This window comes from Callionymus lyra, chromosome 7, assembly GCF_982586985.1.
Source record: "Callionymus lyra chromosome 7, fCalLyr1.hap1.1, whole genome shotgun sequence".
In the NCBI taxonomy this organism is placed as follows: domain Eukaryota; kingdom Metazoa; phylum Chordata; class Actinopteri; order Syngnathiformes; family Callionymidae; genus Callionymus; species Callionymus lyra.
Window position 1 is genome coordinate 20,258,326 of NC_141824.1, and position 27,556 is coordinate 20,285,881.

Sequence of the window (27,556 nt, forward strand, 5' to 3'; positions counted from 1 at the left end):
TCCAGGTGTAAAGGTCTTTCTCTTTGATATTTTAGGCTCATTACATGTTTAAAAAAAAAAGTCACACATGTGAGATCTGACCTTGGCCTGGGGTGATACTGACCACTAATCACTTCACACGAACAATTAATGTCAGAGATGTGAACATCGAACCTAAAGAAAGAAGGCCACGCAAAAAAAAAATGAACCCAATTTAGCACCAACACTCATTGGAGGGCGTACAGTATAATCCTGGCTACTATTAAGCAGATCCAATTAGAAAAGCGCTGAACGTTATGGTCGCATTAGGAAACCCTCGTTGCCAAAGGCTTTTTTTTCACACTTTGTTAAAGACGTTCGGGCTCTAGGAGCAAGGAACCAGGTTTAACTTTTCCTTTGTTTAACAAAGGAAAAATAAACACATCTACCCAAATGAGAATGTGCGCGAAAAAATTTGCAAAGGAAGCCTATATGTGTTATCTTTACTGTATATTTAAAGCCTTTAGAAAACATTCCATTCACTGTCAGTGAATACTGAGAAGTACGCTCTTTGTCATATTAGAATTTATCAGGAAATTAAAATATTTTACTTAAGACACATTTTTGAAATGTCATTCCTAAATCATTTGATTTTTTTAAAACAGTGGATTATTTACCTGCACATTTTGAATTGACATACACGTTTCTTGTTTTATACATTACTCTCTTCATTCCAAGTGAATGAATGCAGTGACAATAAAAAATATATTTGTATTCGCTTGAGACGATCACACTGGTATTATTGTTTAATTATGTTTTATACGTATTTTATGTTATTTTATATGAGGTATTTTTCAATATTTTTCTTTGTAATGATATCTTTTTTATAGAAAGTTTATATTAAGTTATGTTTATTTTTCCTTTGTTATGACAATACAAATCCTTGTATTGGTCTAAATAAAAAAGTTATTTTTTAAAGGACTATATTTTCTTTAACTTTAACATTATCCAAACAAGGCGCTTGTTTCAGTAGTTAAGTTTACTAAAAAATCTGTACACACAGAAGATAAAATGATTGAAACACAAACGCTTTATCATTTATTTTTTAACTGTTTTGTCTGCTTATCTAAATAGCATTAACATGTACTTAAAGTTTGCCATTTGCAAGCTTTTTTGTCCGTAAGCAGCAAAACTATTTTTTTTAGAATGTAATTTTTATAACTTTTTTTCAGGATTGTTAAAAGAAATGTTCTTTAAGTTAACTACATTTTGTTGGCGTTTTGTAGTTTTATTTGGACTTTTTGTAGTTTCATTTGAAAGTTTTAAGGGATTTTTCTTTCACTTGTACGGCTTCCTACTGCGGTTGCATAGGCATGAAACTCAGTACCAGCAAAAAATAAAAAATTAAGCATACAAACAAATTATTAAAATCTAAATCTCAATCTTAATATGGTGACAACAGTTTTTGTTAATTTTTAATGAACCACATGTCAAACTAAACACTTTCAAACAAACAAAGCTCATAAATGTAAAATACGTTTGATGATCTGTATTGAATTTAGTTTGGTTCATTTCTAGTTTTCTTAAACAATTTTCCAAATTAAATTAGAACAGTATTTCTTGTCCTCTGTGCGTAGCTTCTTAAAACTTCAGCAGCACTCACCGTCTCGATTTTGTCCAGCCATTCCTTATTCTGGGCCAACTCTGCCATGAACGCCTGGTGCTTCAGCCATTTCTTATGGAGCTTCTGGGTCTCGTCTCGGCTGCCGTCCCTCGCCATCAGCATCTTCTCGCACACCCAGTCACCCAGCTGGACGAGAGAGCACAGACATCAGAAACTGATCAGATGTTTGGAAAAAATCCATGTCAAAGATGTCTTTTACTATAAGATTTTTCAACTTGACTGAGTGTCCTGTGCTTAAATACAGAGCAGAAGAATCCTAAAGTGAGAAGAGCAAGGTCAAACACATGGCATGAATATTTAAACAATGCACAGCAGCCACATGTAGGCAGACACATGGCGGCAGAAAATCACATGCACCCCCTCACTGATGCCCCCCTCTGCATATGCGACCCAGCTGCATGAAGTAAACACACTCACGCCTATCCTGACAGCATCGCTAACACATTCGGGTCAGCATCAGCACCGGCGTCTGGCCCGGCACTGACATCCTCACACCTGCATTTTCACACTTCCATCGCTCCCTCCCTCACAGCTCCAGCAAATAACTTGTTTACCGGTAATGTTTAACTGGAAGAGTCTGCAGGGTTCCGGCAGCTGCGGGCGGCAGCTGACATCCACATCCTGGCCGGATCTTGACGTCACAAAGAATGAGAGGAAAAAATGTTCCGAAAGAAGCCCAAGCAAAGCTGGGATGAAAAGAAAGGAGGCATGAGGGTAAATACCAACAACACTGGAGGCTGTGGAGGCTCGATGTTGAGGAGGAGGAGGAGGAGGAGGAGGAGGGGGTTGAGGAGGCGGAGGAGGGATGGGGGCGGCTCAGTGACGAGAGCAAGAATAGGAAGAAGAAAAAAAACCTCTTGCCCAAAACAATAAAATGGAAGGCAGCCGAGCCGGTGCACCGCCGCCCCTCCCCTGCCTCATACCTTCCTCGGGCAGGCTGCTGTGATCCCGAGCCGGCTGATTGGAGGAGAGGAGGCGTGGAGGAGAGAAGGGGCGGAGCTTCTGCCTAAGGATTTTTTTTGGGGAGGGGGCAGGGGATGCAGGAAGCTAATGGAGGTGGTGGGGTACACACAAACTGTGTCAAAGCGGGCAGAAGAATAGGAAAAAAAGGGGAGAATGAACGAGAGCTCTTCAGCCGACTTCCTGCCGACCGCCCTCGCCTCAGCTCTGCAGCAGCCCAGCTGTGGCTCGGCTTCAGGAAGATGCTGCTGCAGTGGCGCCGAGAGAGCGAAGCAGGCGGAGGCAGAAAGGATCAGAGCATCACTCTGAATGCTGGGTTTCTAGGTTAACCTCTCCACCAGCTGGATCTGTCACCGTCAGACGCCAGGACGTGTCAGACGCAACCACATGCGTTTTTTTTTTTTTTTTCAAGAGGCCTTCGGTCACACGTCGGCGAGGTCACGCAGGGTCACGCCGGTAATAAACGGGAACGTCTGACTTCACCGTGAAGACAATTTGCAGTGATTTAAACGACAAAGATGAGCCACAAACCACCATCATTGGATTGAGGGAGACAGTTAAATCCCTATGAAAGTGGTCTCTAAAAAGACCCCCATTGACACATCCGAGCGGCATTTACACACACTGGCAATACCTTTTGCAGTGCTGTCAAGTAATTCAAATGTTTAGTCAGATAAATAACATGATAAACATAATTTATATACATTAAATATAATTTATTCTCATCCATTTTAGTCATGTTACATTTTGCATTACCTTGCATCAACATATTATCAATTATTATATTATTTAACACCTTTATTTAACAGTCCATATCAACAAAAAGAAAATTCAAATGAAAACGTCCACTTTAATGTGACTGTTACTCCCCCAGTGGGTCACATAGAACATTTTGGGGAAAAAACTGCCTTCAGGCTTCCTGTGCAACAAAGCCATCAATCTTTTTGGAACTCCCTTGACACACTCCTTGACAAACCACACCATAATGTCTCCGTCGATCATAAACCAAAGGTTGAGCACTTTAATTTAGAATGTAGGGAAACAAAGGTAATCTCCAAGTGACATATAACAAGTCCAAGATGATGTGAAGATAAAATCTAGACAGATGACTGACCTGTTCCTAGGTTCCTTCCCTTCCCTCCCTCTAGGAGGAATAAATACCAGGATTACCTGATGTTAAAAATGAGTGTTGAGAATGATCCAGTAGAAAAATAACGTCAGCAAACATGTGTAAAACTAATGTTATGTTTGTTTTGAGCAACAAAAGAACAAGATGGACTTGACTTTTCTTTGCATTCGGACATGTTCCACTAGGAGGAGCCCCCGGAGCAGAATAGGAAAAATGCAAAAAGTTTTTCTTTTACAACCAATAGAGAATCTTTTCTGGGTCTTTTACAGACTAATGCTAGTTCATCGATCACACCTCCAGACAGTTTATCGATGACACAAGGTTGCCCATGGCGACGTAAAGAAGAAGCACAGACGCCCACCAACTAAATGTAAATGTGCTGCAGAGCGAACGGACACACCCTGACGACTGACCACTACACACACGTGCACAGATATGTTGTCGGATACACTCAGGCTTCTGAATTAGTGATGAGGTGATGCTGAATAATTCAGCCGGAGAGAGAAAAAGTTGGGAGGAACTACACAGGGTCCCGGACCAGGAAGATTCCAGTGACTCTGCAGGTTTGAAAGAAGGTTGAAGAGTGAGTGGTCGTGAACCAAACCAACACAATTCCTGTGTTATTTGAGTATCTGTGGCATCATTCGTCCACAAAATCACCAATGTTCCGCTATCATAGAAACATTTAGGTTAATATTAGTGTTGTGCTTCTAGTGTGAATGATCGTCTGATATCTCAGTGTAACGGTGCAGAAGCAGAGATGGGAGTTTCCCTGCAGTCATTTCCAGAGCTCCTACCTCATGACAGTCCTGCAGAAACCTCTGAAGCTCCCACTGGTCGTTTAGTTTTTCCAGCCACTGCTGAGCCATTCCTCTGTTGCGGCTCCCCCTGAGAGTGAACAATGAAAACATTTCAAATTAATAAACTTGACACAAATTTAAGCTTTCAGGCAAAAAATCTTATTCACAAGATCAATTTTTATATTTATTTAAAACAATTAGTTATTGATTAAAGCAGACTCATACATTGGATATATTATTTATTGTGATCTGAATTTATTTTTATTCATTTCAAACTTCTCCCATATCTAAAGATATGATCTTGTTAAATTAAAATAAAACAATCCAATCCAATCAACAATCCAATTTACTAAAAAAATATTTGAAATATATATGTTGGTGTCTTTTGTTTATAATCGTAAAGAACTAAATTGATTTCTGAACATGATCCAGACCAGAATAGTCTCAATAACAACAACACTAAATAATATGACATGGAAAGGAAATTCAATTGATCTAGACCAGGGGACTGAAACCCATGACTCACACCCTTGTTGGATTCACGCAGTTTAGAATGACATTTAAATACTAACTTTTCTTTTTAATTATTTTCTTTTTGTTTCTAGAAACTTTCCTCAGAAGCAAAATGACTAAATATTAAAAAGAGACTCAAATAACTGCAGCACATTTTGCATGTGAAAGACAAAGCGTTGCTAGCTCCATACATTTCTTTTGTACATTTTTGAGGCTCTGCAAATGTGTGGGTGAATTCTTGCGTGGGTTTTACGATGCACCAATCAGCCCAGTGTGTTCCTATTGTGTCATCACAGTTTTGTATTTTATTAAATGCTCTTATAAATAGTTATGACAACAAAAGAAAGATGTAAATAATAAGTGATTGAAGGAGCTGATGGATTTTAATAAGATCATTCATTTATGAATTAACTTTAAACTGTGATGTGTTTCTAAGGAGACGTCCAGTAATATTAGGGGTGAATATATGTGCTCAGATTTATGTAGTTTTCCATGCTTATTGTTACAGAGCCAACACAATACCCCAACCCCCATCTTACAGACCCACACCCCAACCCCCATTCATTACACACACACACACACACACCCACACACCACATCACACAGATTTCATGGTCAGGTGTCATTTCTGGCCCAAACAGAATCGACTGTGTTCTGTTCTCTGCTTTGTTTCCACATTCTTCTGCTGTTTTATCACATCTTTTTTAGAGCCGCTACATCTGTCCTGCTGTTCACCATCTCCTTTTTAGCGTGAACAAAACACACATCCGCATTTGAGTGAGATTGAAATACATAAACAGCTGATCATCAGTATTTAGACGATAAAAATCTGATTTATTTGCTATTATATTTTTTATTATGCATAACACTTCCCTCTTTTGTTAAATAAGAATTATGTTATTCAATCTCCTGACAGGATTAGACATGCACAATTGAAATGACTGCGACTCCTTGAAGGTTTATAGTACAGACACATTAACTGAGATCCATACGACTGCACCAACATAGACCAGAATCATCCGCACATTAGCCAAGATTTATGCTACTTTCCCATCTTCTACATCTCCTCAGTCAGTAAGTGAGTTGATTATTCAGGTTCTGAATTTATTTATTTTTTAAGTGGAGTTTCTCTGCCGCAACATTCACTTGAGCGTCATTAAATTCCTTCACAGTTCAACATCCATACGATCTACACAAACCCAGGACAGTTGTGCATAGTTACAGTTGTACAGTTAAAGGGTTTATGTAAAGTTCCTTAAAGAGAAACTATTGTACTCATTTGTATGTGTCTGTTTGTACAAAACTCTCTTTCAATTGAATATTTACCTTAGAAAATGTGTTTAAGCCCCGCCCACTGAAAACACGCTGTTTTCTGGGGATAAAATCTCGTTTGACATAACCACACCCACTCTGCTGTGATTGGTCAGTCATGTTAATTTGTCAAGCTTCGATACCGGAAGTCTCCACCTCCTGAGGACTCGTTGTATAAACAAAGCAGGCTGTGATTAAAGCTGGCTGGAGGAGGAGCGAAGCCATTATTACGCAATAATAGATTGAGCTCTCATAACCTCTCATTTGCTAAGATTTCAGACAGGGGAGAACCACTTTGAAACACAGAGCGAGACTCACTGCATCTTGGAGAGAAAGACTTCACCATTAGTGTGTGAGTAGGTCAGGGGTGTTGGGTTTTCACATTAGTTGTGTAACTTTAATGAAGTACACAACATTACCTGGTAGCAAGCGTGTCGACGCGCTCTCTGATGCGATCGGAGTAGATGTTGTTTTGGCTGATCAGACTCTCGCCGGCCTCGATCACAGCTTTTATTCTGTGGAGATTCAGCTCCATGGTGGTGGTGAAGTCCTTGTGTTTCTTGATGGCCGCCTCGACAGTTTCCACGGTGGTGGGGAGCTCCACGTGAGCGAGGGCAGACTCCTGCGAGGAACCACCGAGATTATTAATGAGGCGTCATTGAAGGAAGCCTGGTTTCTGGCTGAGCAATCACCTGGTTGTTGATGAAGGACTCGGCCTGTTTGACATCTCGGAGGAAGAGGTGGAAGATGTGAGCCTGGACCAGAACTTCTCTCCGGCTCTCCCACATCTCCAGCAGCTTGTTCCAGCCTACGTCCAGCTTCTGGAGCCACTGCTGCAGGGCCGCCTGAGGAAGAGGAGCCTCCTCCACCTCCAGCAGCTCATTCATGGCCTGTAGCCGCTCGTAGTCTTCTTCGTACCTGCAGACCAAACCGTTATTTTCCATGATAGACGAACCAGTAAAGACCCGACTCTAACTCACCGTCCTATTTCCTCCTTTAGAGCAGCATGTTTGTTGATGAGCTTCTCAGCTTCTTCCAGGTCGTTGGGCAACTGATCCGACGCAGCTGAGGCCTGTGTCTGGACCAGCCAGGTGAGGAAGGAGTCCAGGTCCTGGTCCACAAGACTAGTTAGTCTTAAATTCATAATAATTGGCATCCGCTGGTATCGTGTCTCCTCTTTACCTGTATGAAGCTCTGCAGCCTGCTGGCCACCGTCAGCGAGTCCTCGCAGCCCTGGAGGGTCCGTTTCAGCTCCTCCCACTCCACGCTGATGCCATCGAACTGCATCAGAACCTCCATGGTCCGACCCGGATGGGCGGTCGCCATATGCTCAGCCTCTTCCTGAAAAAGTTTAGATTCAATATTTTGTATTAATACTGTTCTACTTTAATGCAAGGCACTTTTAAAGGTGTGGAAGTATAAAAGTGCAAGAAAAGCTGAATAAAAAGTGGTCGTGACATTACTGTCAGTAAGTAAGTAAGTAATTTTTATTTGTATAGCGCTTTTCCAGACCAAGGTCACAAAGCACTTAAACAATCAAAACAATATTTAATAAAATATATACTTTAAAAGGGAAAGATAAAACTGATAACACAACAGGAGTTCCAGAAAATCATGGATTTTAAGCCAAAATAAAACAAATAGTTAATCTTCACAAAGCTAAAGCTAAGCTAGCTTTAAACATTGTTTGTGACGTGACCATCCAGAGTCACGTCACCAACTTAACTTTACTTTTACTTACTTAACTTAACTTTACTGGTTAAGGTTCTAACATTTCCATCCAATTCTATCTTGTTTGAGTGAAAAACAAAAGGTTTAACTGATTTTTCTCTCTCTTTGTCTCCATAAAAAGGAAATATAACCCCATTGACGATTAATACATAATTTAAAAATAAATATAAACTAACTCTGATAAGGGAAAACTACAGAAAATATACTTTACGATATAAACTGTTTACCTTTCCCACAATAGTCAGAATTGATAGCATCCTAAAGTGGTATTTTAAGTTGTTTTTTTTTATTAGTTTAAAGTTAGTTAGTTAGTTAGTTAAAAACCATTTTGTTTTATTCATGTAGGATTGTCTTCAGCCTTTGAAAAGAAAATTAATATATGCTAAAGCTAAGCTAAGGCTAATGCTAAGCCAATGCTAAGCGAATGCTAAGGCTAATGCTAAGCGAATGCTAAGCGAATGCTAAGCGAATGCTAAGCGAATGCTAAGCGAATGCTAAGCGAATGCTAAGCGAATGCTAAGCCAAATGCTAATGCTATGCTAATGTTATGCTAATTTTAAATATACATAGTTTTGTATTTTTACTTTGGTTGTGAATATGTTAAAACCTGACGATTAGAAATAATAACAAGCCTGAAACCTCATAGTGACTCCTCACCTGCAGATGCAGCAGTTTGGGCTCCAGCACCGACAGCGCCCCCTCCATGGTGGACAGACGTCTCTGCAGGGCCATGACTCCGCCCAGGTCGCTCCCGACGTACTGAGTGGTGTCGATGGCTTTCCTCTTATCTTGGATCTGGGACTTGATCTCGGCACATTCTAGAAGGTAGTTCTGCAGACGCATCATGGAGTCCAGCTGGTCCTTCTTCTGCTCCACCAGCTCCACGATGCTGTTCCACCTAGAAGGAGATACACAGTTAACGGTCATTTGTTGGGACCGTAGACCCCGAAGACACGCCATCTGTTTTCTCCATGCAGGTCTCAGTGTGACTCTGACACGAGACCCTGTGATGGCGGTGAGGTAATGGGATCAGCAGACAAGAGCCAGCTGGTTGTGTCTTCTTCTACTTAGACTTGTTTTACTGTCATTTATAAGATGATTTTTGATTCGTGCGTAACAAAAATGGGTTTCCATTCGACGGACGCTGAGACGGACCGGCACAGATGGTCCACCTGAGTGGACCTGCTGCCGGGGTCATGAGACCAAGACCCACATGGTCATGATGGATGAGGTTCAACTCTACCCGCCTGTTTTTCAACAACCATTACATTGCCTTTAATGCTTTTATTAAAATACACCTCAGGTCTAGAACGATGCTTTACTTGACTTTACTTACTTTATGTCTAAAAATAAATTGAGAAATTGTATATATTTTATAATTGAACGTAACCTTTTCCCTTTAAAGTAAAAATCATATTATAATCATAATACTTTAGATTTCTTTCTACGCTGATGTTTTATGATCAAACTTATGCCATTTATTTATTTTATTTCCTATAAAATTGCATCTATTTTCAATTAATCTTCTCTGTCTATGGGTTTGTAACGTGACATGAAGGCAGCAGAACCTGCCAACGCAACATCATCAACCCATGATCAGACAGAGGTTTTTTTTCATTGCGGCAAGAACACAATGAACTCCAGAATGTGACAAAACATTTGTACAGCTCTCGCCGAAGCACATGTAATCTTCTCAGACGACAGAGTTTAGTGGTGACAATGTTAACAAATAGGATTTAGAATATTTTATTGGAAGATTCCTCCTCCTTCTTCACCATCCCTTCCTTTTACCACTCCACTCATCCTTTATGTTATTCTACTATTGTGTGATTGAAAACCTTCAATAGAGGGTTTTTTTTTGTGAATCTATGTAAATATTTATAAAATGTGTGAGTGGATTTTTCAACCTCAAAGCTTTTATTTGTAGTGACTACCTGGAGTTGAGGTGATCCTGACACCCTCGGACCTCTGAAGACGACGGATGCCCCCCATCCAGGAGCTGCTGCACGATCTGGTTGACGTCCAGGATTCTTCCCATCAGGCTGTTCATCTCCTGGTCCAGAGACTCGAACCTGAAACAAATCAGTTTTTTAGTAATAAAAAGGACGATAGATCTGGGTTTAATGACCAACATGACGTAAAAAGGTGATTTTATTCTTTAAATACCTGTTTTTAACCTTTTAAACTGACATGCATAATCAAACTGAGGGGAAGATTAAGAACTATCTGCCATATTTAAATAACTTTGACTTGTTGAGTTTATTATTATTTATTATTATAATTATAATTATTCTCGTGTTGACAATTCAGTGTTCAGGTGTTTTACCTGCTGTGGTAGGACTTGAAACATTCCTGAACTGACACGAAACTAATATTTATTTTATGATGGTTTTAAGTGAGACTTAAATATAATAAACACGATAATAAATACATAATCACTTTCCAACTTGTCGCTTCAAACACTTTTTTGGTTTAGTGTCAATCATTCTCAGTAAACTCACCACCAAAGCTGTGTACATGGTTTATTAGACAATTTTTTTTAAAACGTTTGATTTATTTCGAATACCATTAAAATTCAGGAGTTAACGTACTAAGTAACTGGTGTAACTCTTAAAGCAAGTGCAGGTGAATCTGGTCTGTGTTTGGGTCGTCCTACCGTGTGGTGGCCACTACCGTAATGACTGTTATACGAGCAAAAAAAGCGCAAGATTTTCAAGATTGCAAAATGAATGTGATTTGATCTTCTCGCTCTGGACACTGATATTTCCCCCTTCACTACGGCTGAAGTCTCTAAGTTAGTTTTGAGGGTGCAACTTTATGTACCAGGCTGTCCCCCGTTTCTCAACCCAGGGTAGCTGGGACAGTCTCCGGTAAAAGGACTAATCAGTAAAAATGATGGTTGCATTTTCAGTTCATCTTATTGTATCATTGTTTTACAAAATGAAACCACAAACCAAATATTGAAAACATGTTAATGTGAGTAGCAAAAAGATAAGAACATTTCCTTGCACCACAACCGTGTGCACCATGTGCTCCACGGTCAACTATAAGTAGAACTTTCACGATGTCATCCCTGCTTCTCCTGCTCACCTGTGGGCGACCACCTCCACCTCCTCTATCCTCTCTGGGATCTCCATCTTGTTCAGCCACTGCTCCTTCTCGTCGATCCACAGCTCGCAGGCGTTGACCTCGCTGAACATGCGATATACGGCGAGAGCGTCGTGCAGCCACTGCTGCCGAAGGACGGCCACCTCCACCACCTCCGTGTACAGCTGCTCCACCTCCCCCATCCGAGCCTGGACCTCCTGGTGAGAAGACAGGAAGTGTTACGGTGAAATGAAGATGCACTTGAGTTGAGCTTCTGCACCCACTTCCTGGTCCCGGTACTGCAGGGGCAGCACCACCAAGTGTTTGCGTAGAGCCACCACTTGAAGCCGATGCTTGTCCACGGCCTCGCTGACCCCTCGGTGCTTCTTCAGCAGGGACTGGGTGGAGTACTCGTCGTGGCCGAAGTCCTCGCTGGAGACCAGGCGGTACGCGTCCTGCATCCAGGCCACCAGGTCATCGGTCTCGGTGGAGAACTGGAAAAAGTTGAGCGCCTCCTGTAGGTGGCCGAGACGCTGCGCCGCCTGTTCCTCCAGATTCTTCCACTCCTCCTTCACGTCCAAGATGCGCTCCTGGATCCCTGCTGTGCTGAAGTTCTTCTCAGTGAGGATCTGCTTTCCTTGCTTGATGGTGTTCTGAAGGCGTGAGAAGAACAGGATTTAAATAGCACTCAGTCTCCGCGAATACGCTCATTTACACTTATTATCATTGCCCTGCATTCATTTAATCCACATAATTAGATTTAATCTATATGATTAGATTTAATCTATATGATTAGCATTTTAAACACCATTGACAGAACCAAGATGAACAGCAGGTGGCAGTAGTGACGGTTCCTTGACACGTTATCAACACTATCTCAAAAACTTTTGTTTTAAGTTATTATGCTAACAGAGAGACATACCAATCATTCAATAGTATTTTTTTTCTGCGAACGCCACAACGTTTATTTTCATAGAGAGCGGTACAGCCTCACTCATTCCTTGGAACTTCCTTGGTATTGCATTTCCTGATCACATGAGTTATAGTTTTTTAGTTATAGTATTACACGTTTTCAGTTCTCGTTTGTACTTAGCCACTGCTTTAGTTGGACATTAACATAAAATCTGCCCCTTCATCTGACATTTATATCAATATTTCTTTCTCTTTTAAATGGAAATGCATTTTGTGAATTGGGACTTTGTGTTGTATACTAAAAAGTTGTGTTTTTGCAATTATTTTCCCAAATTATTGAATATTCTTCTAAGAGGAGAATTTGTTTTCCTTGAATATTTTTATTATATTGCTTGACCCCTGTGTTAACTCAGGATCAAAGTGACCCAAGGGCCCAAAAACAAATGGGTTTGTCGTATCCTTTGTGTTGTCTCTTGTTCAAGGTGAAGGACCTCCAGCCCTGCATATGTACTTATGGAAGCCAGGGAGGTCGTTCACCTTACACAAGGGATACAACAAACACATTTGTTTTCAGGTTAAAATTTCATTTACACACTGATTGCTGTTGCTCTGTGCGATTTACAGAACTGTAAAATCAAATGATTTTAAATGGCATTATCAAAATGATATTAGTGAGAATTCTAAGTTCATATGCTTGCTCACATTGTTTTGAAGAACATCTACCCCACACTTGAGTAAGGTGTCTCAAAGATAAACGTTTCAGTTCCACACCTGCAGCAGTGCTCGGTGAGCCAGAAGCTCTCCAGCCAGAATCTTGTGTTTCTGCAGTAGCTTGAGAACACTGCTCAGGTCCTTCCCGTATCCCTGAGCTCCCAGGATGGAGCTCTTCTCCCTGATCCACACCTCCGACTCCTCCAGCTCCTACCACACCACAAACCACACAGGAAGAGAGGCGCAAATTAAAGATGTTCAAAGGTTTTATCTAATTTGTGGGAGAAATACTTTTGTATTTGTAACGGCCCTAATTTACAACACAATCTCAGTAAACAAACATATTTCTGTGGAGCACCTGGAAAAATCCCCAGAGTTCCTGGGACTCCTCGAGCTCGTTGCGTCTTTTGGCCGCAAGCTGCCTGAGCTCCTCCAGACACGAGGAAACATGGTTGACACGGTTACAGATGACTTGTGGGTCACACGGCTGGTATCCTGGGAGACGGGAAGAGTAAACGGTTATTAGTAAAGGCGCAAAAATTAAAGATTTATAACTACTTTGTCTAAACAAGAAGGATCTGTCTCGCCTGCAGTTAATACAAAACTCTGCAGCCAGAATTCTGAGCCGCTCTAGTAGAAGAACTTACATTTCCCTGATCCTTAAATAAAGTTAATAATAAAAGTCCAGGAGTGAATGTTACTTTTTATATGTCAAATAGTTAAGAGTTCAATTGTATGTTTCTCTGTCTTCACATTAACAGTGTTTTTTCAACAGCTAAACGTTGACGTTTTTAAATAATTGTAGACGTTAAATTGTTTAACCCTTGGGTTATCTCAGACTCAAAGTCTTCGGGTCACCTTGACCCTAATATAACACCGAGGTTCAACAACATCAAACATTTAAATCGCAATGAATGGGAACCCGTTTGTTTTCATCCACTTGTTTTGTCCTTTAACGTGATTGATCAGTTTGTCCTTTAGTGCTCCCAAGACAGACACAGCAGTTGGACTAGAAGATAACGTGCAGGAAGTCATTAAACCTAAAAACAAGAAACGCAATCTTTAAATCAATCCTGACAGGAAGACAGGGGACGACTGTACATTTGCTGTGATTACATCTGGTCGACTGAACGGTTGTGCTCTGGAAAAGAGCAAGATTTCAGTCAGCAACGAAATTAAATATGTATTTTCTTTTTGGCAAATCAAGTTAGAGTAAATGAAATAGTTGAATTTATAGATTCTTGTGGTCAGAGACCGATAATAATTCATTATTTTATTGAAAAAAAATGTAAAAAGTGTCATTTTTCCCTGACTTAATAAAGAAAAATATTAATTTAAAAAATTCAAACCGAATTAATAAATTCATGTAATGTATAATTTATTTAAATATGAATATTACAATTAAATTAACACATTTCTGCCAGGTTTATTTAGAGAGACAAGAAATAAAAAACAAAAAGGACAACTGAAAAGAAGAAAGAAATAGTAAATATAATGCAACAATATTAATGAGTTTAACTCATAAGAAATAAGATAAATGTATCTTTGTGAGCAGGATGCATTTATACATGGGGTATAAACCTTAGGAGGGCAGCATGTGCCCCCTTAACCTTTGACCCAAGTCTACCATAGGTACAGAACCTCAAGTAGACAATAATGCGATCATGGTTCTACATTTGTACTTCAAAAAACTATTATGGTGCCACATAAAATGTGTATTTTGGCAGCATTTCAGGAACCCAGTAAGAAGGGAAGACCTTTAAGAAGACCCAGAATGTGACGTAGCAACAACCAGACCAGGTTCCATCCCATTAAAATTGTTAAAATGACTGAGGTTTAGTTTCAAATACCTTCTACGGTTGTGAATTTGAGCGCAGAAGCGTTCAGGGTTTCGACACGCTCGGACTGAACTGCGATGTCAGCTTCCTGGAGACTGTGCTTCTGCAGCAGGTCATCCACTTCCAGAAGATGTTTCCCAAAGTCTTTCGACAGCAACTTGATCTGTAAGTAAAGAGAAATAAAAGTGTATCCATGTTTCACCTTTTTTTTCCAAAACCCTTCAGTACCTGTGTCTCCTCCATCCAGTCGATCATGTAGACCATGTCCTGAAAGGTCTTCTGGAGGGCCAGGTTCTTCTCCAGCCTGGTCCTCCTGCCGGCCACGAGCTCCTTCAACAGCGTCCACTGCCCCAGGATGTTCTCCTTGCGTGCCAGAATCCGTCGGATGTCATAGTATCCTTCCACTTCCATCTCGGCAGAGAGCTCCACCACCACACCGATCCGCTCTTCATAGGAAGCGATATCTGCTTCAATGGCCTCATGTTTCTTCATCGCTGCTTCCACGGCAGGAAGGTCATAGCCGAAGTTGTCCTTGGAGAGGAAAATCGTAGTAAAATTATTTTTTGTACGCTATATTAAAATTTATTTGACAAATAAAATGTAATCAAAGGAACAACTGCTGGTGTCTGGATGTTCAAGAAAATGAAAATGTACACCAAAATATACTGCATTAAAATATTTCAAGGTCTTTGAAGTAGGGTTTGGTTGCGAAAATGTTCTCAAATGCAGGAGAACCAAAAGGAGATATTGCTGCACCTGCGACACCAGTCTCTGGTTCTCGTTGAGCCAGGCTTGTCTCATGGTCGTCTTGTGGTCAAAGCGCTGAGCCAGCATCTCCAGTTTTTCGTGACGAATCAGCTCCTTCCGCAGGGCCACGCCCCTCTCATGCTCCGCCTTCTCCAGCCGCTCCCAGGCCTGAACAACCGAGCGTAGATAAGAAGAAAGCCATCGTAATTTGTCGGTCATTTCCCATCTCAGTCTGTCTTTATCTTATAGTCATGCCTTTTTCTAGCCTCTGCTAACGACAACCTCAGCATCCTCAAGACTTGTTTATTTTTAAATACTACCTTGTTGATATCTGAGATGAGTTTTCCGTCATGAGGCACGTAGGGTTTCTGGTTGTTGGCTCTGAGTTTGCTTTGGATGGTAAAGAGGAGAACTTCCAGATTCCCCTTTTCCTGGAACCTGGAAATAAAACAACATCCTGTTGTTCACACGGCTGTGAAGGTCACCTACCCCTCCTTCAAGCTGATCAACATCCCAACTTACTTGACAGGCTTCTCGACGGTGCAGTATGTCGTGAAGGCTTGAAGCTGCTGCTGGACTCCCGTCAGTGAGTTGGCGAACTTCTGGTTGCTGATGACGCCGATGGTTTTCTCGATCCAGTCCAGCAGGTCCGAGGCGAGAGCTTCGTAGCGGTTCACAATCTTCTCTGCTTCAACACATTTCTCCAACACCTGAGAGCCACAGAGCCAAAAAAATCAGCCAACGATCTTCTTTGTGTGTGGATGAACCACGGCTACCTTGCCGACCCTCTTGCCCTCCACAATAAGAGCCTTCATCTTAGAAAAGTAGTGGTAGTAGGAGACCACGTATGTGATGATGGACTTCTCATCTGGATTCTCTGTGTTGACATCTGGAGGACCAGGATAGAGGCGAGTCAGATACATTTAGAGATTTTCTTTAAATAAAACTCTCTCACCCTCAGGGTCCAGAAGTTTGGTGAGGCCTAGACGTTGCTCAGCAATGTTGAAGGCCTGCTGGAGGTTGTGAGTTGCATTAGACCTGGTGAGTTTGTGGAACTCGATCAGGTCGGGTCTGCAGGACAACGTGGAGAAGTTTGGAGAGAAAGTTAAGAAAGGCTAGACAGTCGAAGCACGAGTACAGGTCTGGGTTCTTGCTGGGTTTTTGCAAATTCTCATCATTAAAACAACAACACACAGTTAATAAACAAAAACATTTGAGTGTAGTAACAATTTAAATTTAAGTTAAAAAAAACATTTTAACTCCAAACATACATGAATAAATTCAATTGTGTTTCTAGCAGTTGCAGTAAGACGTGAGGAAGTCCATCAAATACAATTCAAGATACTTTATGGATGATTTTTGAGTGGTATGTAAAACGACATTTTCCAAAAGGCTTTCTAACTGAAATATTTAAACAATCTCTTCATGAGTCCATAAACACTAAATGATTTTCCATCACCACTCCTTCTTTCACTCCCTCTGTGTGAACTCATTGCTGCGCCTGCATGTGTCTATCAGATGGGTATTGTCAGGCACATCTAAAGAGAAAAATAGTTTTCTATTTTGACAAACCATTGGACTTTATCGGACGTAAAGGATTTAGAAACTAGAATACAACAGAAGATCTATGTCTGTGGATTGTCCTTTTGCAGAAGTACTAGGGGATGATAATTAAGAAATGACAGTGATGTGAGTTTAGAATTCCCTGTAAAAGGTGGAGTTTAGATTGGAAAAAATTGTTTTAAATCTTGTCTTGACTAATCTAGATGGACAAAAGACTATTCAAATAACAGTTTTCTTGTCATCTGTACAAAACTATGAGACAACTAAACTGAATCAAGATATAATTTATTCTTTAGGTTTAGAAGAAACAATGTTGGAACGTGTTTTTGATCCCTGATCAAACAAAAAGGACCGAGGACCTCATTCTCTGGATTGCAGCCTCCTTTTTTTCCGGTATATGTCCTTTTTTTTGTTTTACCATTTTCCATTTCTCCATGGAGCCAGATAGCATCCCTTCCTACTGACCTGTGTCTGTGAATGAGAGCGTTGAAGGCGAGGCCGTCCCTCCAGCAGGTGGTGAAGTTCTGGATGTTGACCTCAGAATATCTGGAGAATGAAAGAACTTTTCTTTAACCTTCTCGCCCAGACATGAGCAGCGTTCCAACCGTCCCAGCGCTCACCCGGCAGTCTTCATCTGGCACCAGAGCAGAAGAGCATCCTTGGCCGAGCGGGTTTCTCTGTTGTCCTCCGTCTCGATCTTTATCACCTGGATCTGGAAGAACAATGACAGACGCTGAGTCGGGACGGACCTGATATGGTTATTCTTTTTAATTAAAACACTGCCGGATACATTTTTTGTTTAGCTACTTGTGTACAGGTGTTTTAGTCCAAATTGAATTTGACTTGTAAAACTAGGTAGATGGAGTAACTCGACAGTTTATATATAATTTTTTCTAGTAGCCATAAATTATGGAATAACAGAAGAGGCATCATTGGTAAATAAATAAGTCATGTAATAAATAGATGTGACATTAAAATTAAAACAAGTTCACATGGAAATGAATATGCCTGCTTTTAGTTGTGTTTATTTTTCACATGCTCACTTGCTCACAGCGAGAGTTCTGACTCGCTCTAGTAGGAGAACTCACATTTCCTTCCTGACTCCTTCAAGAAGCATCTTAAGACATTTTTATTTGTGCAGGCTTTTCCCTGCTTTTCTGGGACTCCTGTGTTTGTCTTTTGTGTCTTGGCCTTTTAAAGCATGTATTTTAACTGTCTATTGTTTTTGATTGTTAAAGCGCCTTTCTAGACCAGGGTCACAAAGCGCTTTAAATAACCTTTACTTACTTTTATTTCAGTTTACAGTGACACGTTGACAAACAGGGAGAATAAAATAAAATAAAATAAACATTTGAATGAAACTAACGATCAGCAATGCAGTGACAACTTTAATTAAAAAAAGCTGAATCAAAACGTTCTAAATCTAAAACACTTATTTTGGGAAGCAGAAGCGGAGCGAGTCTGAAGATCTCACGAGTGAAACGTAACAACCGACGAGCACGTGAGTCAAGCTTTGATGGCGGCTCGCGGTTTCTCAGCCGATCACGTCAGAGTGACATGATGCACAGTAATTGGGGACATAACACCCCGGAATCAGCTGATGCCTACTTCACACGCACATGTGGCACTTTCCGTCTTCACGTGATCAAAAGTGTTGGATGATGTTTTTCCTGTGAACTCCATCCCTGACTCGCCCTGACACCCGGTAGTCCTCAAGAACTCAGCCAATAAACACACAATAAAGGTGTGTGTCTTTAACACAGCACGCAGTTGCAAATGACAACAGCCTGATATTATTTCCTTTTTTGGTCAAAAAAATATAACCTTCTGACCGTCACTCCCTCCTCTCACCTCACCCTCTCTCACTGTCTCCCCCTCTGTTACTGCAGTGGCCTGACTGCTGACTGGACAAAGCAAAGTCTCTTCACGGAGGGACGATGCTGAGCCAAACAATGTGACCAACACACAACTGGAAGGCACTTAAATCACTTTCACATTTCAAGGGAGTTCTTATTTTTCTACCGTCGGTTTAAAATTCCCAAGATATCGTCATTATTTAGGTTTGACCTTTTCCTGAAAAAATGTCTTAAAACTACATAACATAGTTATAAATTAGATTTTAAATTAATATATTTATAAATGAGAAAATAAATAAGAGATATATTGTTGACTATGACATGGAGCGGATACCAGAACGTGAATCTTTAAGGAAAGCGGTGCAGCTCTTCCTCGTCTCTTTGGTGTTTTAGCGCTTTCTTGTTTTGTGTTCTTCTGGCTATGCCTGTGTGTCTGAATTACCCTTGTGTCGTATAGTTACAGTTATAGTTATAGTGTCGTTTTTTACCCTCCCTGATGATTCTTTTTTGGGGGGTAAGGAGCTTGTACTTCCTAACTGTTTGTACTTGTACTTGTACTTCATATTAAACACATGGACACACACACACACATGGACACACACAAATATGGACACAAAATTCTTTGGACACACGCAAATAGGGATACAAATATATATATGTATATATGGATTGTTGTGTCTACAATTAAAAAAACATGTGTTGGTGCACCTGAGTGTTGGGTTTAACCAGTTAGATCGTGAGTGTGTCCTCTGAAAGTCAGCTTTGGAATTTGCAAGGAAGTGACATCATAATATGCAACTGTGTCTAATCATTTGCCAAAAGTGTGAAGCTGAAATTGTTCTTATGGTTGTAATGTTGTTTTTCTATAAAAAAGTACAATTGTAATATCACTGATAATACCATTACAAACACAATATAAATCAAGCATAAAAAGGTCATTACCAACAGTGACGCCCATACAGTGTTCAGTGTTTTAGTCTACAACATTTTTGGTGGAATTGTATAGAAGCTAATACGCTGACCAACAAATAGATGCTTCATTATTGTTGATGAACTGAAAAAAAAATGCAAGAATATTTTGATCCAAAAACATCAAACCGAAAGATAATGGCTGCCCTGAGCTGATCCCAGCGCTCCGTCTAGCAGATGGCTTCTGGACCTACATGCTAATTAAATGATCCTGGCGGGGGGTTGTGGCATCTAGCGTGACCAGAGAGAGTCCCGGGAGACTTCCAGGGGCAGGCGCTGTCGTTACAACCTCCGCAAAGATCGTGAATAATGTGACCGTGTGGAGGCTGGAATGTTGCGCTGGAGCGTGAGGAGAGCGCCGGAGCCTCAGCTGGACCGACTGATGATCTGGTAAATGTGTGTGTGTGTGTGGCTGGTTACACACAGGTTGTGTGTGTCCTTGTGGAGGACCAGACTGGTCGGCGACTATGATCCGATCACACGTTCTAGAGTGACTTTAAGAGCCGACATGATGATGCAGCAGCTGGAAAAATCCATTCAATTAAATATTGCTGATGATGGTCTTAAATTAAAATAAATTACAATACTATTGTTGTTCCGTCTTTCATTCCTTTATAATCATAATAAAGGTGTGGGGAATACGTGTTTAGAAAATGTAGAATATATTTAAGATCATTCTATTATATTTAGGATGATAAAAAAAAAATCCTATTAAGTTGTTTTCTTTTTTAATAGCCAATTTCCATGTCATGTCGAAATTCAATTTTATTCATTAAATATGAATCTTTATTATATATATTAACCTTACGTTTCATACATTGTTTACTTTATTTAGAGGCCAAGAATATTTTTGAAGTGTATATCAAATAACTGAAAATAAAAACAGATAGCAAAACCTTTTCATAAGTCGTGAATGAAACAAAATCATTAAAATTAAAATTAAATAAAGATGTAAGTATTGTTTAAGAAATGTTTATCCTTTATATTTATATATACAAAAAAATGTGTTAAAATAAATAAAACAATGGCCAGAGAGAGAAAATATATATATATATATATATATATATATATATATATATGTATATATATATATATATATATATATATATATATATATATATATATATATATATATATATATATATATATATATATATAAAATAACAGTAAATAAATATATTAAAATAATATTTAAGATCCATTAGTGGTTTATTTCCCAGCTTTGTATTCAAAGCTTTTCAGTTTTTACTTCAACATATGTTTCATAAATCAACCCTTTTAAAGCAGCGCTTCAGGTGTTCTGTGTTTACCTGGAAGCGCAGAATGATGGTCCAGATGAGGCCCAGTGTGAGTCGGTGGTTTCCATCCACGATGTCGTGAGAGCCGACGTTCTCCAGGTGAACTCTCTGCTCTTTGAGGAACTGCAGCGCCTTGTCCACGTTCTCCAGGCAATGGATCCGCATCCGCCCTCGGGTGGGCCTCGGCTGTGAAGGGAGAAAGAAATGCTCATCTAGAGGAGCTGAGTCTCAGCTCAGATTGAGGACCACTAGAGCATCATCTGGAAAAATCAGTGCTGAGATCCTGAGGCCACAGAAACAGAAGAAACGTTCTACTCCTCATAGAAACTGTGAGGAGCTCCTCAGTTCCCTCATGAAAACCTTGTGAGTGTGGTGATCGTACCAGCAGCTCCCCGCTGAGGACCTCCAGCAATCGGGTGAGCATGTATCCATCTCTCAGGTCGTTGTAGAGGTCCGATATGCGACATGAAACTCTGGATAGATGAGAATTAACCCATTTGGTGAAGGTCTTCTTCTGCACCGCGTCTCGCTCATCTATAGAAAATGAAGAGATTGGAGATGAAGCGGAGTCGAAGTCTGAGGACGTGAAGAACCATCTCTGGAGGAGTCTCACACCTGCCAGGGCCTTGATGCGCGAGCACTCGAACAGCTTGGAGCTCGTGCACTCGGTCTCCCAGAACCCGGAGCTGTTCGCTCGGTTGTTGTTGTTGAGCTGGCGCTGAGCTTCCGCGTTGTCCAGGTCTGGGGAGGCATTAGCCATCGCGGCCGACACCCTGGAACCAGAGATCCACTTTGTGATGAGTTTACTTCCTCTTACCAAACAGAAAAAGACATAGAATTATCTCCTAAAATAGATTGTCTTTCTAATAATACATATCTTTATTGGACCAGTAACATTTCTTTATAATCATAATAAAGGGGTGGAAAATACTCCAAATTTATACGTTGAAAAAAGACATGTGAAAGAAATTAGAAATAAAGATATAATTGTGCAAATGTGTTTTTTCTTGTTTAATAGCAATTTCAAAATTACATTTTATTCATTTAATGTTAATAATTAAAAACATTAACCTTAAGTTTCATACATTATTTACATAAAAATATTTATTTAGAGGAATATATCTGAGTGAATATCAATAAACTGAAAATAAAAATAAATAACATAATTCATAAATCAGAAATTAAATTAAATAATGGAAAATAAATAACACAATAAAGCATATATTATCAGTATAAAAACAGAGGTAAATAAGTATATTCAAATTTGACCAGTAACAAGAAAAAAAACTGATATTTTATGTATTTAAGCATAAACTACATTCATTTTAATGTTTACATTCTAATTTCATTATCATCAGACCAGCTTCAAGTTGAAAGATGACGCCTTATATAGCATGGGAATCGTATGTTTACACTTATTTTCAGATCACTTGTACAATTATTGATGTTTGTACAAATAATTCCATTAATTTTAAAGTTTTTTGGGGGGATATTATATATATAATATTACATTTTGGCAAAGCTTTTCTTATTAATGTATCTTTGTACTTTTATACAAACCAGACCAACAAAAGCATAAATTAAACGTTAATAAAGCAACATTTTAATCAATTAAAGTGGATAATAGAATAGGTATTCTACTCAAATAAATCCAAAGCAAAATCTAAATATTTTTTGTTATTTCTGAATAGATCTGGGCATTTGAGCAGCAGCAATGTGAGGCCATACAAGTTAATGTCCAATTCCTCAAAACCTTTTTGGGTCCAGATGGTATTCACCAAAACTGAATCATATGTCCTATTATAAGCACTTCACTGGAATACCCTTTTGTCAGTTATGTTTGCTGACAGATAAATCCAGACCATCATTTAACCTCCTTTTTATAGGAAATGATCACAGCATGTTCAGCACATGCTAGAAGTCCAAATACACGCTTCTATGACTCATCTTAAGAATAGAAAAGTACACAAAATTGGCATTTATTATATTTTTGAGCAATCACTGCCCTTAATAAACCAACTCTGATTTGATACGACCAACTTGAAGTGACGTCTGAGTGAAGTAGATACTATTTTGGAGCCAACAAAAGATATGAAAAGAGCATCTGTCCAACCTTTGTCTCACAAAAATCCCCAAAATAGATCTCTGACAATTCAAAGGACGCTCAAATCAGTTGCCTCTTATGACTAATGTCTCCTGCTGACTGATGGTAAAAATAGTCTAAATCAAGGCAATAGAGAGAAGATTGTTTTGTTGTTTCTGTGGGTTGTGGACTGATTGTTAAACCATGTTTTTAGTGTTATCTTACCTCACTGAGCCCATGTAAGTACTCTGAACATATTCACTGCTCTCCATTTCAGGCAGATAAAAAGCAAACGTTGTGTTTCCGCGGCTGAAGATCAAATGTGCCGACGGGAACTAAAACATGCTCTTTTGTAAAATTGCTGTCATTGGAGGAAAATGTCTTTGTCCGCACGAATGGTTGAGAACAAGCTAACATTTAGCCTGAAGTGAAAGAGGCGATATCATGACTCGGGTATACTTGATAAAAACATGCAAAAGCAGGTTATTCTTTAAGTCATTGATTCTGAAAGATGTTCAGCTCTAGATACAACAAATTTAGTAAGAACCCGGTGACATGTGGATCACAGATTTAAGGAGGTACTGATATCACACGCTAAGAACCAACAAAGGGGTCCGTCCCGAGGCTCTATATGTGCTCAATTTACACCAATTTTTTTTAACCGGATTTATCGACCACAAGGTCTGGTTTGCGGCAAGAAAATGCATTTGTTTTTCACAGGTCTGAAATGTAGGTCAAAGAAGTGTGTACTTGTAATTGTAAATGTGGGATTACCATTATTTTCATGAGACTCTGACTTTATTATTTGTTTTATTTCCACCAGAGAGCGTTAGATAAAATGATGTGTATTGTTTGTCTGGGAAAGTGTCAGTATGTTAATGACCATATTTAAAATTACGTTTTGTCATTTAAATACTAGTATTACAAATTAAAATAAGGAGGTAAAAATTATAGATGGGTAATTAACTAATAACTTTGCATGTGAAGTGACCAGAGATTTAAAATCCAAAGGTGTAAAATAACCAGTGACACTCATTAAAGCGCTATTACCATTTGTAAATGAATAAAAATACAAAATAAAACTGATTAAAATGGTGCTTTTATCTTGTTTTTTTCTTCACACCAAGAAGATGTTGATTTCAGGATATGTTTACACTTTCAAAGTTCAACAATCATTCAGAAAAACAGTCACAACAATTTTACATGCGTCAAATGGGGGTTACTGGAAGATGCCAGTGAAACCTGCAGTGTCGTCACAGTCGTTTTCTATTGGTATTTACTTCTAACTTCTCCCTCTACCCGACTACAAACCCATTAATGTTTCTAGTTCCTCAGTCGTCGAGCAATGAACCCGGGTGCTAACACGTTCATTCAAACCCGTCCTTGAAACGTCACATGTGAAAAGAGCAGAATGAAAAATGTTTTGTCTCTTAACGACGGTGCCTTACCCTCCACCCACCCCCAGTCTCCCCCCCTCAGCCTCCCTCTTCACCTTCACCAAGCCACCACACATGAATGATACAAACTGGAGTGAAAAACAAACATTATCCTAAATCGAAACAGTATCATTGCCTGGAAAACGACGACAAGGTTTCGGACTAAACGGTACCAGGGAGGAGGAAGAATCGCCCGTCATTGTCCGTCGTGACTCGACTTCGCCAAACATCAGAACGTGGCTACGATGTCGGGGCCTCCACAGGGATAATCCAAAGTGACAGCTCACGTATAAAAGACTATGAGTGAGGAGTCCTGATGGGTTGGATGATGCTTTAGTGGACGACCGGGCAGCACAGTGAACCTCCATCAAATTACAAATCCAGTAATGCCTCCAGTCAACTTACATATGCCTCTTTAATTCCATCTCCTCGCAGGAGATCCGAGACGTACACATGCGCGTAACCAAGAGATCGGCAAATTAATGAGACAATTACATGTATATATTGGATTATATATCATTAAAAATGTCATGGTGAGGTCAGGGTAACTATAATCCTGTTGTCATTGTCCAGTATTGACTCAACCTTCCGTTTCTTGTCTGAAACTAACATTAAAAGTTAGATCAAAACAATGAACGAAAATAGATTTGTGTCCTTTTTAGAAGACGCATTATAGTTTAATTCCCAAGTAATTACACAACCTTTAGTTATAGCGTTTGTTTACCCCCTCTTTATATACTGTATATATTAAATGAAATAAAAAGTAACTCTGAAATCTTTCTGCATTCCCAGTTCGACACTGGGATGGATCAGTCCTGGCTTCTGGACCACTCTTTGTACAATCTGTGAGGAAATCACACAATTCTAGGTTAAACGTCCCCCCTTATTTAGTGTGTATTTGTGTTTATTTTCTGCTATGTGAAGCACTTTTAAATTCATCCTCACTCTAGTGCTTTTCAAGGTAATAGAACTGCTTATTAACATGACTTTATTTACTTTGTATCTATTCAATATGGCTGAACAAAATATTATTTAAAAGAAATGTCAATAAAATGCATTAGTGATTCATGACCACTGAATTATAACTATTTCAAAACAACTTTTGCAAACGATTAAACACACAATTTCTGATTAAAAAAAAACCTTTGTAGCATCAAATATACTGGTTCTATAACTTGAGGTTCATTTCTGGGTAGAAAAGTCGAGGCTCTTCGCCATTAGAACCGAAGCTGGAGGGGAACAGCACGACCACCTCGTGCAAATGTCAGCCTGCCACGGAAGACTCTGACTTCGGGGCACGTGAGCGAACAGCTCACTCTTTTAAAGGTTCCATTGATGGAGCTGGTGTAAGAAAAACGCTTTGTCATTTCTGTGTGAGGATAAAGAGAAGAGCCCACTTTGGATGCGGGAACTCTAATCTTACAGATGCTCAGCGCTGAGTCAGCACAGTTTAAATATTCCTTTCTTTGCATTAATCCGGCCAAATCGCAGATGTTTGACCCACTTAACCCCAGATTATTCTTGTTTCAATATGGTGTTTACTTTAGCCTGAGTACTGGAGAGTTGTTGACAGAAAAAGTGCTGAAGCATTAGTGCATTAATAATTAAAACATCCGCAACTCCGATAAAAGACTGCTTTTTGTTTTCGGGTGAATTTGGAAATCTGAATTTGTATTATTACAACAGTGTCGGATTACGAGACTTTTATCCTATTCCATGGTTACACTTTTACATGAATGATCCACATATGTACCACTAGTGTTGTTAAATACCCTAGACCTCCAAACTCTTTGTTGTGAGGCCAAAACAAACGTGTACTTGTATACTTGTGTACTGTAACTGTCCACATGAAATAGTCTGAAAAGAAAACATCCGACTCCCTGGGCCTCTGATCTGAAACACATATTGTTAAAACATGGATTTTATGAAAGATAAAGAGTAAATGTTCATTGTGTCTACACCATTTAGAGGTTAAAATCAAGACAATTAGGATGATACATTTTATCATTTTCTTTGTGTTATTACCTATGATCTATGTTCATTATATTTGAACTTTGTCCTCCCTTGAAAGTAAGAACCACAATTTTAAAATTGATCCTGAAAGAAACTGGCAGCCAGTGAAGAGTTTTAAGGATCGGGAAAATGTGAGTTCTTCTACTAGAGCAGCTCAGAATTCTCACTGCAGAGTTTTGTATTAACTGCAGGAGAGACAACTCCTTCTTGTTTAGACACGAAAAAATAAACTGTTAGAATAGTCTAAACGAGTCCATCCATCCATCATCCATCCATCCATCCATCCATCCATCCATCCATCCATCCATCCATCCATCCATCCATCCATCCATCCATCCATCCATCCATCCATCCATCCATCTATTAATAACTGTATCATGTTTCAACTCACTGTACATCGTAGAAGACAAAACGCCTTGATTTTAGGAGTAAATTTACACAGACTCCACTATTATTTTTCCTCTTTATCTTTCATAAAATCGACTTTTTGAGACTCAAAGAGACCATACGTTCTTAGCTGTACAAAACAAATGGATTCGCTGATCATTTCCCAGGTCACTGGTCACACTGTCATAGGTTTTTTTTGTTTTTTTCATCCGAATAAGTTTGCCATAAAAACATGGGTTCCCGGATCGTGCCGATTTGCTACTGCTGCTTACACAGAAACCCCCATTTTCATATTTATATTCCCTGCTCTTTTTAAAATAGTATTCGAATTCTGAATTGAAAACGTGTTTGTCAGATATGATACATGGAGGTCATCCCAGCTACCAGGGGTGAGACGTAATATCAGACGACATGATGTTCCGTCCAAGATGTCACCTGCTGTTTGAAACGTCACATTATTCTCACCACTTTTCATACGTCTTTGACAGAGCGAACGGGTTCTAATAATCGGGCCCAGCTGGAGAGGATCCAGACCGCCCGAGGCAGGAGGTCGAACCATAACACCGGCGC

General features: G+C 39.6%; 1 protein-coding gene across 3 annotated transcripts in view; it reads right to left on the bottom strand.

Annotated features, from left to right (window-relative positions):
• Window positions 1-27,556, bottom strand: part of sptbn4b (spectrin, beta, non-erythrocytic 4b) — a 54,360-nt gene that overhangs the window by 22,707 nt on the left and 4,097 nt on the right. For 2 of the 3 annotated variants that reach the window (XM_087796300.1, XM_087796301.1), the window contains exons 2-25: window positions 21,683-21,840; window positions 21,450-21,601; window positions 21,080-21,253; window positions 17,565-17,656; window positions 17,410-17,490; window positions 16,337-16,452; window positions 16,158-16,270; window positions 15,904-16,091; window positions 15,702-15,819; window positions 15,391-15,549; window positions 14,863-15,165; window positions 14,647-14,797; window positions 13,155-13,291; window positions 12,857-13,006; window positions 11,458-11,826; window positions 11,177-11,391; window positions 10,021-10,158; window positions 8,744-8,984; window positions 7,538-7,696; window positions 7,336-7,466; window positions 7,048-7,273; window positions 6,775-6,977; window positions 4,529-4,619; window positions 1,622-1,768 (exon numbers count right to left, since the gene is read on the bottom strand). In XM_087796300.1, the coding sequence (XP_087652426.1) occupies window positions 1,622-1,768; window positions 4,529-4,619; window positions 6,775-6,977; window positions 7,048-7,273; window positions 7,336-7,466; window positions 7,538-7,696; window positions 8,744-8,984; window positions 10,021-10,158; window positions 11,177-11,391; window positions 11,458-11,826; window positions 12,857-13,006; window positions 13,155-13,291; window positions 14,647-14,797; window positions 14,863-15,165; window positions 15,391-15,549; window positions 15,702-15,819; window positions 15,904-16,091; window positions 16,158-16,270; window positions 16,337-16,452; window positions 17,410-17,490; window positions 17,565-17,656; window positions 21,080-21,253; window positions 21,450-21,601; window positions 21,683-21,827 (3,999 nt within the window). In that variant the 5' untranslated portion in view covers window positions 21,828-21,840. Of the gene's footprint in view, window positions 1-1,621; window positions 1,769-4,528; window positions 4,620-6,774; window positions 6,978-7,047; window positions 7,274-7,335; window positions 7,467-7,537; window positions 7,697-8,743; window positions 8,985-10,020; window positions 10,159-11,176; window positions 11,392-11,457; window positions 11,827-12,856; window positions 13,007-13,154; window positions 13,292-14,646; window positions 14,798-14,862; window positions 15,166-15,390; window positions 15,550-15,701; window positions 15,820-15,903; window positions 16,092-16,157; window positions 16,271-16,336; window positions 16,453-17,409; window positions 17,491-17,564; window positions 17,657-21,079; window positions 21,254-21,449; window positions 21,841-27,556 lie in introns of all 3 variants that reach the window. The other variant, XM_087796299.1, reaches the window with a different exon arrangement.